This window comes from Orcinus orca, chromosome 17 (assembly GCF_937001465.1).
Source record: "Orcinus orca chromosome 17, mOrcOrc1.1, whole genome shotgun sequence".
Classification (NCBI taxonomy): domain Eukaryota; kingdom Metazoa; phylum Chordata; class Mammalia; order Artiodactyla; family Delphinidae; genus Orcinus; species Orcinus orca.
This window is the reverse complement of record NC_064575.1, coordinates 84,576,827-84,590,591: the sequence shown is the minus strand read 5'-3', so window position 1 is coordinate 84,590,591 and position 13,765 is coordinate 84,576,827. Positions and strand designations below refer to the sequence as shown.

The 13,765-nt window shown below is 50.4% G+C and overlaps 1 protein-coding gene across 33 annotated transcripts in view; it reads left to right on the top strand.

Moving 5' to 3' along the window:
* PTK2 (protein tyrosine kinase 2) overlaps window positions 1-13,278 on the top strand; it is a 253,025-nt gene extending 239,747 nt beyond the window's left edge. For all 33 annotated transcript variants that reach the window (XM_049700354.1, XM_049700344.1, XM_049700341.1 and 30 more), the window contains 5 exons: window positions 1,698-1,737; window positions 2,073-2,179; window positions 7,327-7,482; window positions 9,173-9,253; window positions 12,033-13,278. In XM_049700354.1, the coding sequence (XP_049556311.1) occupies window positions 1,698-1,737; window positions 2,073-2,179; window positions 7,327-7,482; window positions 9,173-9,253; window positions 12,033-12,245 (597 nt within the window). In that variant the 3' untranslated portion in view covers window positions 12,246-13,278. The remainder of the gene's footprint in view (window positions 1-1,697; window positions 1,738-2,072; window positions 2,180-7,326; window positions 7,483-9,172; window positions 9,254-12,032) is intronic.
* The last annotated feature ends 487 nt before the right edge of the window (window positions 13,279-13,765 follow it).

The following is a 13,765-nucleotide window of genomic DNA, read 5'->3' as shown; positions in this document are numbered from 1 at the left end:
CAACTGAGGCTCGTAGGAAACTTGCCCAAGGTCACTGGTCCCCATGCCGGACGCCGGACAGGGCACTCAGAGCGTGACCAGGCGCCAGCCTGCTCTGCAGGCCTCTCCCCTCCAGGGTCTGGGTTAAGCTGTGGGGCTCATAACACACACTGACGGTTGCTGGCTCTTCTGCTTCTGTGCTTTGCTAAGATAACTGTATGGTTTGGCCCACTTCTCCAAGTGCTCCAACTTAACACTTTTGAAAATGGGCCCCAGTTTCAGGGAGAAGCGTTTGGCTGGAAAGCAGTGTAGACTGTCAGTAGGTCTGGGCTAGTTAATAGACACTAGTCACTGCCTCATGGAAATTGATCCTGTCTGTGTGCATAAAAAGTAAAAATAAAAACTATTTAGATTTTCAAAATAATATTCAAGTTGGCAGCATGTTCATTTTGTGACAACTCCCCCATAGGGGGTAAGTGTCACTAGCCTCCGCGTTCAAATGGGAAAACCAAAGCCTCAAACCGGTGAGTGACTCACTCCTCCAAGGCCAGCACTGCACACGCAGCAGAACCAGAGCCCGGCCCATCCCACTGCCCAGCCCATCAGCCTCTGCGCACAGGGACATACATAACATCTGTTGAACTGATCCAGAAAGTTCTGAGAATAGGATTTTCTAATTATCGCACTTTCTTGTTCCCTGAGTATCAGGAAATTCTTTAAGTCTTTTTACTGCTGGTCAGTGAGCACAACACAGCACAGCCACAGCCTGTCTCTTTGCAAGGTTTTGGCCCACTTCCCACTGTGTCAAGGAAGCCTGTTCCTCACACCTTCCCGCTCAGAGGGTTTTTCTAGTCTTTAAAATCGGGAGCGTTCAGTGGCCTGGTGGAAGCAGCCGTGATCCTGGGCAAGGAGCAGTTGTGACTGTGTGCCGTCTCATGGTCCTTTATTTTAAAGAAGTGGATGTCTACTCAGTAAAAGTAAAGCACCTTGAAGTATATGTGTTTTAGCCAGTTTATTGTTTTAAAATAAGCAAGGAAAGTCCCTCTTTTCAAAAGTAGGATATAGTTTGAAGATACTTCTTTTCATTCAGTCAGCCTAGGATAAGTGGCTCTAATCATAGCTGCAGGCGTGGCACCCTAGACTAGGGCTGGTCCTATGTGAACCTGCCTTTTTCCCTGTGCCTGGGCTGGTTTGGCTTCCTGGCTTGGCCTGTGGCTGGTCCAGAACGGATGGAGGTGTCACACCAGGTTCTTCAGGTGAGAGTGACAACGTAGACATCCCAGTGCTCGGAAGCCTCTTCTCGTTGTCATTGTCCCTGATGGCACTCCTTCTTGTAATCAGAGAAGGAGGGGGTGGGGGAGAGTTTCCGGACACAGGACAGATTTCACACCCATGAAGTTGAACTGGAGACCTCCATGGGCATAATTTCTTTAAAGAAAATTTGAAATTGGTGTGACCACCCCTGACCGTGTTCCAATCGTGATTCCTCCTATGGCAGCCCTTATCCCATACCCCATTGGCATTATTTGCTTATTAGCCTAATCTAATCCCCTGTCCCCACCTGAGGCCTTGAAGGCTGGCCCCTCCCCCGTCTTGTTGGTCTTTGACCCCAGCGTTTAGCCCAGGGGTCAAGGGGGTGGGTGGAGAGGGTGGGAAGGGGAGGCCGTTATCCTGTTGTGCGCCCTGCTGCATTGACCTGGCTTTTTCTTTTCCCACAGACTGGAAACCAGCACATATATCAGCCTGTGGGCAAACCAGGTAAATGAAGAAATGAATCGAGTGTCACAAAATTTGTATAATTTGGAGGGAGGGGGTTTTGATGTATAGTTTCTTAGTTTTGAAAAACTTCATGTTGTGTTAACACTCTTCCCCCTACAGACCATAGCAAGTATGATGTTTACCAAATTCAGCCCACGACTAGAATGTTGGAAAGCAGACTTTACTGCTCTAATGCAGCAGAAACACCTCTGTAGGGAGCCCTCTCTGAGATTAGCTTCTGTTGTAATAACATGAATCCGTGTTGGTTTGTTTGGGGGTTGTCTCCATTCTCTTCATTAATGTACGTTAAGTAATGGGACTCATTCCTTTACCAGATCCTGCAGCTCCACCAAAGAAACCACCGCGTCCCGGAGCCCCTGGGCACCTGAGCAGCCTCGCCAGCCTCGGCAGCCCCGGGGACAATTACAACGAGGGTGTCAAGGTGAGCGCCCAGGCCTGTGCGCAGCCCAGGACCCCACGGAGCCTTTCACTCTGGGCGATGACCCTGCGATGTACAGTGGGGTTGGGGCTCGGTGGGATTGGGGGGCTCCTTGGTCGGCTCCAGACTCCTCTGAGTCAGGACAGACTTTACTGGAAAATTCTCTTTTCTGTTTTTCTCTCATGTGATAGATTCTAGGGCCTCAGTCAGATCTTAACTTTCTGAAGACATTTTCCTCTTATCAGACAGAATGTTTCTTTGAGATAAAAGTGCTGGGGTGGCTTCTGGTTTTACAAATGAATCAAACCAGGACGCCTGGGGAAAGCAAGGCCTTCTGTAGGCTCACTGTCTCTGAGTGTGTCAGTGTGGCCTAGTGGGCGACTTCCATCCTTTGCCATCTGGGGCCAGCGTGTGTAAAGCAGCATGTGCTGGGGACCACAACCTCCTCTTCTGTGTGCCCTTTGAAGGAGAGGGATACCCTCTACTCTCCATTAGGTCAGTTATCTCTCAAAATATGTCCTACTTCGCAATTCTGGTACACTTTGTCTTCACATTTTATTTTATTTATTTATTTATTTATCTTTGGCTGCATTGGGTCTTCGATGCTGCGCGCGGGCTTTCTCTAGTTTCGGCGAGCAGGGGCTACTCTTCATTGCTGTGTGCAGGCTTCTCATTGCGGTGGCTTCTCTTGTTGCGGAGCATGGGCTCTAGGCGCGTGGGCTTCAGTAATTGTGGCACGCAGGCTCAGTAGTTGTGGCTCACGGGCTCTAGAGTGCAGGCTTAGTAGTTGTGGCTCACAGGCTTAGTTGCTCCGTGGCATGTGGGATCTTCCCAGACCAGGGATGGAACCCGTGTCCCCTGCATTGGCAGGCAAATTCTTAACCACTGCGCGACCAGGGAAGTCCCTGTCTTCACATTTTAATATCTCTAAAATCAAGAGGGTGTGTTGATTTAACTGGCATTTTTTTCCCTTCTTCGTGGTGCATAGAAAAAGGTACATCTTAGAATTCAATAGCTATGGGATCAGTTAAGATAAACTTTGCTTCACTAATAACCACCATTCATTGAGTGCCACCTGCTGTGGCAGAACCTGCCCCATGTCTTTCAAATCCTCACATCAGCCTCGCGGAATTGGTGGGCTTATTATTGTTCCCACCTGTCACATGAGGCCGCTACAGTTCCCAGAGGTTAAAGGGCGTGTTTGAGGTTACGGCCTCCCCATAGCTGAACCAGCATTTAGTGGCAGACTTGGCTTTCCGCACACACATATGTGCTGCTGCTCCAGGTTTACCCCCAAAGCCAAGCGGCTGATTCCTGGATAGAAGCAGATGTATTGCCACCTTAGCGAATCAGAGAGGTTGTCCCCAGGCAGAGAAAATGTCATCTCCAGTTGCGAGCCAGCCTACAGCTGGAGGGCGGTGACCAGTAGTGAAGCAGCTGGCACCGTCTGGGTCCAGCCTGCTCCCTGCGGAGCCTAACACAGGAACCACGGTGCCAGAGGCGCCCCTGCACCAAGGGTCAGGCAGTCAGCTCCTGGAAACCAGGGTGCTGGTCCTGGGGGCTGCCTGGGGCTTGGCTCCCCCAGCTTCTGGGCCTCCAGGCCCAAGAAGCCTCCTTGCAGCTCCACTAGCACCACAGAGGAGCAACGGAGGACACACCCTTTCCCAGTGTGGTTTCTTGACATAAATTTTAAAAGGAAAGAGAAATTGGGTTAATGAACTTTTTTTCATTTTTCATAAGCAAAAGAAGAACCTTTGAAAAGGGCTTGTATTGCAGTGAAAAGCCAACTTTAAAAGCGGATCAGATACCGGCTTAGAATTCTGACCTATATTCATTTTTTACATTTGAATAAATATAATTGGGAAATACCCTTATTGTAGGGTATTGAGCAAGTAGAAATCTTTATGGAAAGGAATCTTTTAAGTGTGCTTACTTAAAGTACACTCAGGAGGGGACTTCCCTGGCAGTCCAGTGGTTAAGAATCTGCCTTCCAATGCAGGGACGCGGGTTCGATCCCTGGTAGGGGAACTAAGATCCCACATGCTGCAGGGCAACTAAGCCCATGCTCTAGAGCCCGCGCACCGCAACTGGTGAGCCTGTGCACCACAACTAGAGAGAAGCCCGTGCGCTGCAACAAAGAGCCTGTGCACCGCAATTAAGACCCCACGCAGCCAAATAAATAAATAAATATTTTTTAAAAATACACTCAGGGGACTTCCCAGGTGGCACAGTGGTTAAGAATCCACCTGCCAATGCAGGGGACACGGGTTCGATCCCTGGTCCGGGAAGATCCCACATGCCGCAGAGCAGCTAAGCCTGTGCGCCACAACTACTGAGCTGCACTCTAGAGCCCGTGAGCCACAACTGCTGAGCCTGCATGCTGCAACTACTGAAGCCCGTATGCCTAGAGCCTGTGCTCCACAACAAGAGAAGCCACCACAGTGAGAACCCGCGCACTGCAACGAAAAGTAGCCCCCACTCGCTGCAACTAGAGAAAAGCCTGCGCACAGCAATGAAGACCCAACACGGCCAAAAAAAAAAAAAAAAAAAATACAATCAGTAAACATTTTTGAATAATTAGTAAGTGTGAAGTATATGTCTCTGCTTCTTCGTGACATGTCTGTTTGGTAGAGGTTATCAAATCCAGCCTGAAAGAACAGTACTCTTTTAATACAGAAATGCTTACCTTTACCTGGGTGTAACTGAAGTAATTCGTCCAGCTCATAGCCAGAGATCAGTCTCAGTTTCTCTGGTGGCTTTATGTTTTGGCTCTGAATTATCGGAGTTTTTGAGGAACCCCCCCACCCCAAGTGGTTGGGATTGGCTGTATCTCTGCGGGCAGTGGTGTGTCTAACTGCCTGCCAAGGGGCCTCCAAGTGGTCAAGCTCCAGAAAGTAGGAAACCAGTGACAGCTGTCTCTGCACACCAGGCTGGTGCTTTGGGAGGGTCCCTGTGAATGGCCCCTGGAAGCTTTGTGCCAGCGTTTCTGTGACAGTTGGGTGAAGGGTGAACACAAAAGAGCAGAAGCTTTGAACAGGTTAGAACAAACACCCTCACCTCCTGGAGTCAAGAACTGTAGTTCTTCCTGATGGAGCCCCAGCTGGCACGCCTCCTGAGGAAATGCGGCCTTTTACGTTGATCCCCTTTGAACTGGCCCTCCTGCCCCATTCAGCATCTCAGTGCAGAAGATAAAATGCTGACACGGCTTCTCTTGGAAGTGATGCTGCTATGAATAACCTCCCTTTTTCTAGTGCACAGAAAATACACAGTGTGGAGGGTTGGACCTCAGAACTTAGGGCTCTGCTAAACTTCTATACCAAAGGGTATACTTTTTTCAGACAATTCTAAGGAAAGGTCAAGAAATCCATATTTCTCTCAGTTAACTTTGCCTATTATGTTACAGTAGAATAGGCTTGGTTTAAACTGTAGAGAAAAAAAAAACATTAAAGTTTCTAAGTTTAAAGTAAGGGAACCCAACCATAAGAACTGGTTCAAGTGAAGGGTTTTATGTTTTCGTTTTGTTTTTGTTTTTAGAATAAGCTCCTGGTATCTTTAAACGCAGCCTCAAGCCAGGCATCTGCATTACAGCAGGCTGGCTAGGTCGAAGGCCATTTCCAGGGATGCTGGACGGTGGGGCCAGGCCCAGGGAGTGAGGGTGTGCAGTCTCTCCAGAATCGCTCAGATGCCCAGCGGGCAGCTTTCTGTGAATACAAGCATAGATGCGCTGTGTCTCTGTCTAAAGACCTTAATTCTTTGGATTCTTGCGCGGCTGCCAGGTTGTCATTCTCGGGCTTTGCATGTTGTTTTCCTCATTTATTTGTGAAAACGAGCATGGTGCATGGCAGACCCCTACTGAGTATGCGGGTGCCCTGAACAGACGGCCCAGCGGCTGCACTTCGATGGCCGCTGACGGAGCCAACAGGCGGAAGCTCACTCCTCTTGTTCTGCTCGTGTGTTTTTACGGGGGTTTTGTCTGCTGCCTTTATTAATATTGTTTTTCTTTTTTCCCTTTCTCTGATAAATTCCTTTAACTTGTCCTCACCTTCCGTTCGACAATAGCCGTGGAGGGTAAGCACATGGTATCTGTGTGTCTGTCCAGCTCTCCATCACACCCCGCTCCGCGTGCGACTCTGGACCAGGAATCGGGAAGCCTGGGGAGGGCGCTTTTGCTTGGTTTGTCACCAAAAGCAGCATTTATATTTGCCCAAGAGTGAGACGTGAGCATCTGTGCAGTGATGGGACGTTCTCGTCCCTTGTGTCTCATGGCTTAGGGATGGGCACCCAGAGTTAGAGACTGAGCCCTGGCAGTCTCAGTGGGTGCCGGCATTCAGTCTTCTCAGAGTGGCCATACGCAGTCGTTTTTGTGCCTGGGGTGGCCAGTTCGACTTTTTAAATACGCTGAAGGTTCCCTAGAGGCCCTTGTGCAGCCTTCAGGGCTCACATGTTGTCTTGGATAACATCTGTTGAAGTCTCTCTGTGCCCAGGCCCTGAGACGGGCCGTTTTACATATGTTCCTTCATTTCACCCCCACCGCAGCTGCAGGTGAGGGGGCAGTGCCCGCCCCCCACCAACAGAGCTGCACCCGCACAGCTCCCACCTCAGCAGCATTCTGGAAGCAGGTGGTGTCCATGTAAAGAAGACTTGCATTTGCCCACTTTTTATAACCATAAAAGGAACACACGTTTCCATTAGGTGGTTTGAAGGCAACTAAGCTGAGCCATACAGGTTTTACTGCAAAATTCAAACTAAGTGGCAATTCTTATAGTCTCAATGTAGAACACTTGACCCCTTAGCCAGCTGTCTCTAAATCCTCAGAGAGGTGTAAAATATCTGGATTCTTCTCTTTTGGTGAATGATTCTGGGGGGACGATGAATCACTTCTCTGAATGAATCCGGGGCTTTTAGTATAATATGTGTGATTCCATCTCATTTCCTTTAACTGAGCTCAAAGTTAGAAAAAAAGGTGCCTTATTTATTTGTCACTTGGATGAATTGCTTTGCGGTCATCCTCAAGCTGAACTATGTCCCCTAAGACAAGATCAGTTATGTGATCTGCTTTGATCTCTTTTAAAGACCCTTTCTAACCTAGTTGCAGTGATATGACGCCATCTGCTGGAGGATAGAAAGATAACCGGCTTCTGTGTTGGCAGCTTCAGCCCCAGGAAATCAGCCCCCCTCCCACTGCCAACCTGGACCGGTCCAATGACAGGGTGTACGAGAACGTGACGGGCCTGGTGAGAGCGGTCATCGAGATGTCCAGCAAGATCCAGCCAGCCCCGCCAGAGGAGTATGTCCCCATGGTGAAGGTGAGCTCAGCCCCCTCACGTGAAGCAGGAGACATTCCCTGTGCCCTTCGGGTCCAGCCTGACTCTTCAGAAGGTCTGCATCGCATGGGGATCACTGCCATTCCCGACCTTGACCCTGGAATGTCCTGAGCAACAGAGTCTGTCAATAACTACTGCTCATACATATGATCTTGAGTGAGAAAAGGTGCAGAAGAGTACTTACAGTCTGATGCCATTGTGACTTAGGGGAGGTAATTACAGTGTTAAAGTGCCAAGACAGATGATACTTGGAGACCCTGCTTTCAGTCTTTTGGGCATTAACTCAGAAGTGGAATTGCTGGATCGTATGCTAGTTCTAGTCCTGATTTTTTGAGGACACACCATGCTGTTTCCCACAATGGCTGCAGCAATTTACATTCCCACCAGCAGTGCACAAGGGTTCTATCTAGTTTTTCTCCATCCTCACTAACACTTTTTATTTTCGGTTTTGTTTTTTCTCGATAGTAGCCATCCTTATATGTGTGAGGTGGTATCTCACTGGGCTTTTGATTTGCATTTCCCTGATGAGTAGTGAGGTTGAACATCTCTTCGTGTGCTTTTTTGTGTTGGCCATTTGTGTGTCGTCTTTGGAGAAATGTCTGTTCAAGTCGCTTGCCCACTTTTTAATAGGGTTGTTTGGCTTTTTGTCGTTGGGTTGCAGCATTGAGCCCCATTTTTAGTACCAATGAGCAGTCTCTGGGACAGCTTCTTTCAAACCATCAGTGTGGGGCAGCTGCTTGGAAGCTGTGATGTTTTATGGGCAGCACAGTTAATCCATTCTGGTTCTGTCTTTAGGCTATACTCCCATAACACTTATAACCAAAGCTCTTAAGGGTGAACTTGCATGAACCACAGACGGGTTTTTAAAAAATACTAATAAACTCAACAATATACAAAAGCAACCAGAATTTTGTACATGATAAGACTTTTTATGGTGGTTTTCTAGAAGCTGCTTTTTTAACCGTATTACTTTGGCAAAACGACACTCTTTTTGTTGATCCAGTGTCAATAACTAGCATGTCCTTACTGGTCTTATACCTACTGCATGTATAACTTGGCATCTGAGTCATTACGTAGTTGACCCTCATAAGAATGACAGCGACAGACATTTTAACTCTAACGTCATATCGTTTTTAACCACAGCTGGTCCCTTTAAGCTCCGAGTGGCAGGGGGAGGGCTGTTGCGCTCCGTGTACATAGTGGACGAAGCTCCGGGGTCAGAATGGCCTCCGTAGCAGACTGCCACCTGTCGTTCCCACATGTGGTAGCAGTAACATCCTTTTTGGTGGCCCACGAGGCTTTGGAAAGCACTGGGGAGGGAAGAGAGTCACGGAGCACACGCAGCCCCAGCGCCGCCTTCCCTGGGCGTCCGGGCGGCTTTTCATACATGAGCCTCCATTCCCCTGTTCCCCAGACAGTAGAGCATGAGTAGATCAGAGAGATCTGAATCTGGGGGAAATTGCCTCATAACTTAATGAGATCAGGCTCAGCACTGTGGAAAAGAAATACAGAAATTTTCCTTAAAAAAAAAAAAAGAAAGAAAGAAAAAGAAATTTTCCCGAAAGTGGTGAAAAGGAAATGAAAAACCATGTAACTGGAAGGAAACACTGTCATTGCTGGCATGAAACTCCTTGACGTGCGTCCTAACACTGGGTGTGTTCTTGTCTGTTAGGAAGTCGGCTTGGCCCTGAGGACGCTGTTGGCCACCGTGGATGAGACCATTCCCGTCCTGCCCGCCAGCACCCACCGAGAGGTAGGGCCTCATCCAGAGGGCAGCGTGGCAGGGGGAGCACAGCGCGCGCTCTGCAGGCGTGACCTCCTGGCCGGGCCCCAGGTCGGGACGCCGGCGACTGGCCGTCCATCTTCAGAGCTGTGTGGAGCCACCGCACCGCGTGTGGGATCCCGACCTGAAGGACGGGGCGTCCGTGAGGACAGGTGGAGAGCGCAGGATTGGGGCTGCTGCTGCTTGGAACCCTCCAGAGCGAGGACGGAGGCTGTGGCATCCTGCCCTCCTTCCTCGAATGCCTCTGGAAAATTTCGAGTTTGCAAGTGACCTTGGTTTTCCACTTAAAGCAGCGATATAAACATTCCTTGTAGCCAGTAAATAGGCTTAGCGTTGGGGTCTGCACCCAGCCCAGCTCACTTCCCACGCCTCGCCCTTCCAGCTCCAGCGTCCACTTTCCTGCTTTCTCTCACAGGGTGCGTGATCTGTCCTTCCCCCAGCAGGCAATCTGTTTGTTTTCGTTTTCTTAGTTTTTACTGTGAAATGATTTCAAACTTGAGGAAAAGCTCTGAGAACAGCACCAAGAACTTGCAAGCACCCTCGCCCTGATTGCGCCGCCTTCCCCGTCTGAGCCCTTTGCGTCCTCTCTCTGCACGTGCAGGCTTTACTTCTCCAGAGCCACCTGGGGGCTGGTTGTGCGCATCTCGCCCTCTTACCTTTAGCATTTGCGTTTGTGTTTTCGAATAACGGGCCATACTCTTACCCTGCACGGTCACCGCATCCTGGAATTTAACACTGGCCAGTGTGCTCATCTCTCAGCAGGTGGTGGTCTGGGTTCACCAGTCACCCCAGTAATGCTTCTCCCTCTGGCTGGAGACAGCCTGGGGCTCACGCGGCCCCTGACACCGCTCAGCGTGTCTGTGTGCCTCTCTCCTGGGACAGCTCCTCAGCCCCGCGCTGTCTTCTGCGACAGAGTATAGGCCCCTGTGTTCCAGAGCCTCCCTGACGTGGAGCTGAGGGGTGTTCTCTAAAGGCTGATGTTTCCTCCCGGTCAGGCTGAGGTTTCACGTCTGCGGTGAGGCTGCGTCCTCCTCGGAGGCCGAGTCCGAGGGCGGCACGTCCAGCAGGGCGTCTGGACACGCGGGGCGGTCGGGCTCAGCTCCTGCGGCTGGTCCTGTGAGTGGCACCACTTAAATCCTTCTGGAAAATGCCTCTGACTGGTGTCACCGTGTAACTGAATATTTCCCTCCAGTTCAGAGGTTAGCTAGTTTATCTGCTTTATTAGAAATTTAATTGGTTTTCCACAGTGAGCAAGGATTTTGCCCCAAATGGAGACGCTCCAGGCGCCAGAGGCAAAGCAAGTGGCACCCTAACGGCTGGATATTTTGGCGGGACCGTTTCTAACTTCCTGCTTTAGCTGGTAACGGCTGAGACGATCTCTCTGTGTACCTGGCTCTTCTGCATACCGTGTGCGCCTTCCTGTGCCCCTGCTCCCCTCCCGCCCTCTGGACCCAGCTGTCCCTGACCCCGCCCAGCGGTCACCGGGGGCCATGCCCCCACTGCCCTGACCCCTTGGCGAGACCCCTGGAGTTACAGAGCCTTGCCGGCCCCACCCGCAGCCTTTCTTTGCCGTCCCGATGGTGGCCGCCCCCAAGGTGCTCCCCGGACTTGCGTTTTACAGATGCCTCTTCTCCTTGGCAGGGCTCCCTACGCCCACAGATCCAGATGTTTGAGGCCCTCACCCTCTGTGCTGTGAGCGAGCCCACTCCGTGTGCCCCAGGCACTAGCTGTCTGCGGGACGTCTGCCCCTGTAGCACATTCTGCTTGCAGGGTCAGTGGGACCAGCATGCACTCACCACCGTGCCCAGCACGAACCACACGCGCATGCACGCACACGTACACACGTGCAGACAGCCTGTGTCACTCACAAGTCTCAGGTCGGGCCTTGCTTCGCCATCCTCACGGCCACATCCCCTCTTCCCTGAGGTATCACAGCAGCCTCTCAGCTGCTTACTCCACCTCTGGGCTCTCCCTGCCCTTCCGTTTACGTTGCACACTGCCACCAGAGCCCTCTCTAGATTATGTTATTCCCCTTCCTAAAGTTCCTTAGGCCTCCCCGTTGCTAGGTTGAGCAGGACCAAGGTGAACGTGGGTGGCTGACGAGGCCCTTCACGGTGGAGGCCGGCCAGCTTGTGCAGTCTTGGCTGGATGCAGGCGAGTTCTCCTCTGTGGAGTCTCTCCACCCCTCTCAGAAGGAGTGAACTGCTCCTCTCCGGGTCCATTTCTGTGGCGTGATTTTCCCGTGTGTGATGGGCAGCTCTGTGCGTGCTTCTCCCACACTGGGCTGTGAACACAGACACATTGGGTCACTCTTGCGTCCACAACTCCAAGGGCCTTGTGTACAGTAAGTGCTCGCTGATTGTAGAAAGAGCACGTGGCTAGATCGCCGCTGGTTAAGTACACAGGTTGGAGGGATCGCGAGACACCCCAAGCAAAGCTCTCCAGCTCTATGGCTCCTTCCACCAGCCCTGACCCCACTTCCCACCTCTGATCCGTTTGGAAGGGTCTAGAGTATACGTCAGAGTGGAGCAAGTGTCTGGTGACACCCTTGAACCATCTCCTGCATAGCAGAGGAAGGTCTTGAAGCAGGTGCAGTAGAAAGCGTGTGGGCCTGGAGGTGGAGACCAGGGTCTGCCTTGTTTAAGGGGAAGGAAGAAAGTTTCTTCTCCTGGAGGCACCTAAGAAAAGCGCCTAAGAATGCCCTGAGTGTTGGCTGCAGGAGGCGCTCCTGACCCTCTTGTCCTTGCAGATTGAGATGGCCCAGAAGCTGCTGAACTCCGACTTGGGGGAGCTCATCAACAAGATGAAGCTGGCCCAGCAGTATGTCATGACCAGCCTGCAGCAGGAGTACAAGAAGCAGATGCTGACGGCCGCACACGCCCTGGCTGTGGACGCCAAGAACCTGCTCGATGTCATCGACCAGGCCAGACTGAAGGCCCTGGGGCAGACGAGGCCACACTGAGCGCCGGGGCCTGCTCCCCCCTCCGCCGCCACCAGCAGCGAGGCTCTGGCCGGCCGTGGGCGCCAGCACTCACAGTGCCAACACTCTGGCCGAGGCTGGTTGAAAATCTCATATAAGTTTAACCGCATTTTGATGTGGGTTGTTTTGGTTTTGGTTCTTTAATCATGGTGTTCAGAAAAGTCCGGGATCCAAAATGTGGCATTTTTCTGAGAATAAAAATTGTACATGAGAAGCTTTTAAAGAATCGTGAAGAACAGATTTTGTTCACAACAGGATATGCTTTCGTGGAAGCGGCCAGGGCAGTGATGCACTGGTTCCTGAACTGGCCGGACTGGTCCTTGGAAGAAGACAGGAGGAAGTGGAGGATTCCAGGAAACCCAAGGGGCTGAGAATCCCTTTGCCAACCGCAGACTTACTACCCAGGCTGGAATTTTTGTCGTTAGAACACTGTTCAGTTGCAATATGCTAATACCACTTTACAAAGAAAGAATATAAAAGCTATATTTTGAAGACTTGAGTAATTTCAGAAAAAAACTACAACCCTCTTGTCTTTCCTGCCTTTTACTTTCATGTGAGTATGTGAAGCATTTGGTTGGAAACTAGCTGTAGAACACACTAAAAACTTTTGTCTTTTTCCACCAGAATAATGTGCTGGTTTTTTGTAGCGCTGTTATTTCTCTTGGAAGCAGAAATGCTTTGTACCGGAGCACCTCCGAACCGCATTGAGAAGAAGTTCTGGAACCATCCCTGTTTTCCATTTTTATATAATTTATAAAGAAAGATTAAAGCCATGTTGACTATTTCACAGCCACTGGAGTTAACTAACCCTTCATTGCGTCTGTCTTCCCAGGAAGGAATTGGGCGAAACAGAGATTTGGTTTCCTTTTGGTGTCCAGTTTTACCATCCATTCTGTTAAATAATTTTGAAAAATATGCCCTCTCTTTAGTTTGTTGGGGGAAATAAATTATTCTCAGGAAGAATATAATGAACTGTACAGTTACTTTGACCTATTAAAAAGGTGTTACCAGTAAAGTGCTTGGTGTAATATCCTTTCTGTTGGTTCTGTTCCTTCAGATCAATTGAAATTTCTCAGGTGACTTGTCAGATAAAGTAACATACAGGAAAGCTCTCGATAATGATTAGTTTCTTTTATTCTTTGTCTTGTCGACAAGTCGAGAACACTCCTCATAAGTTAACCTTTTTGTTGCATCTTCACGGTTAAATGCAGAAACCGAGCTAGGGTGATGTTGTCCCTGAAGGACTTCCCTCCACAGGCTTGGTGTCACCGTCACCTGTCCAGCCTCGGGGAACCTGTTCTCTTAAGGGAACTGTCAGCAGGACAGACCCTAGACCCCCCCCTCATCTCGCTAAGCCTCTGGTGTGCAGGATGGGGGTCTGCAGCACTGGGAACCTGGAGGGAGAAGAGCCGGGGCGCAGCCCCCAGTGGAGGGACTCGAGCATGTCCTGCAGGAAGACGCACGTCCCCGTGTGCGGCAGAGTCACTCCCCTCTGGGCTGCC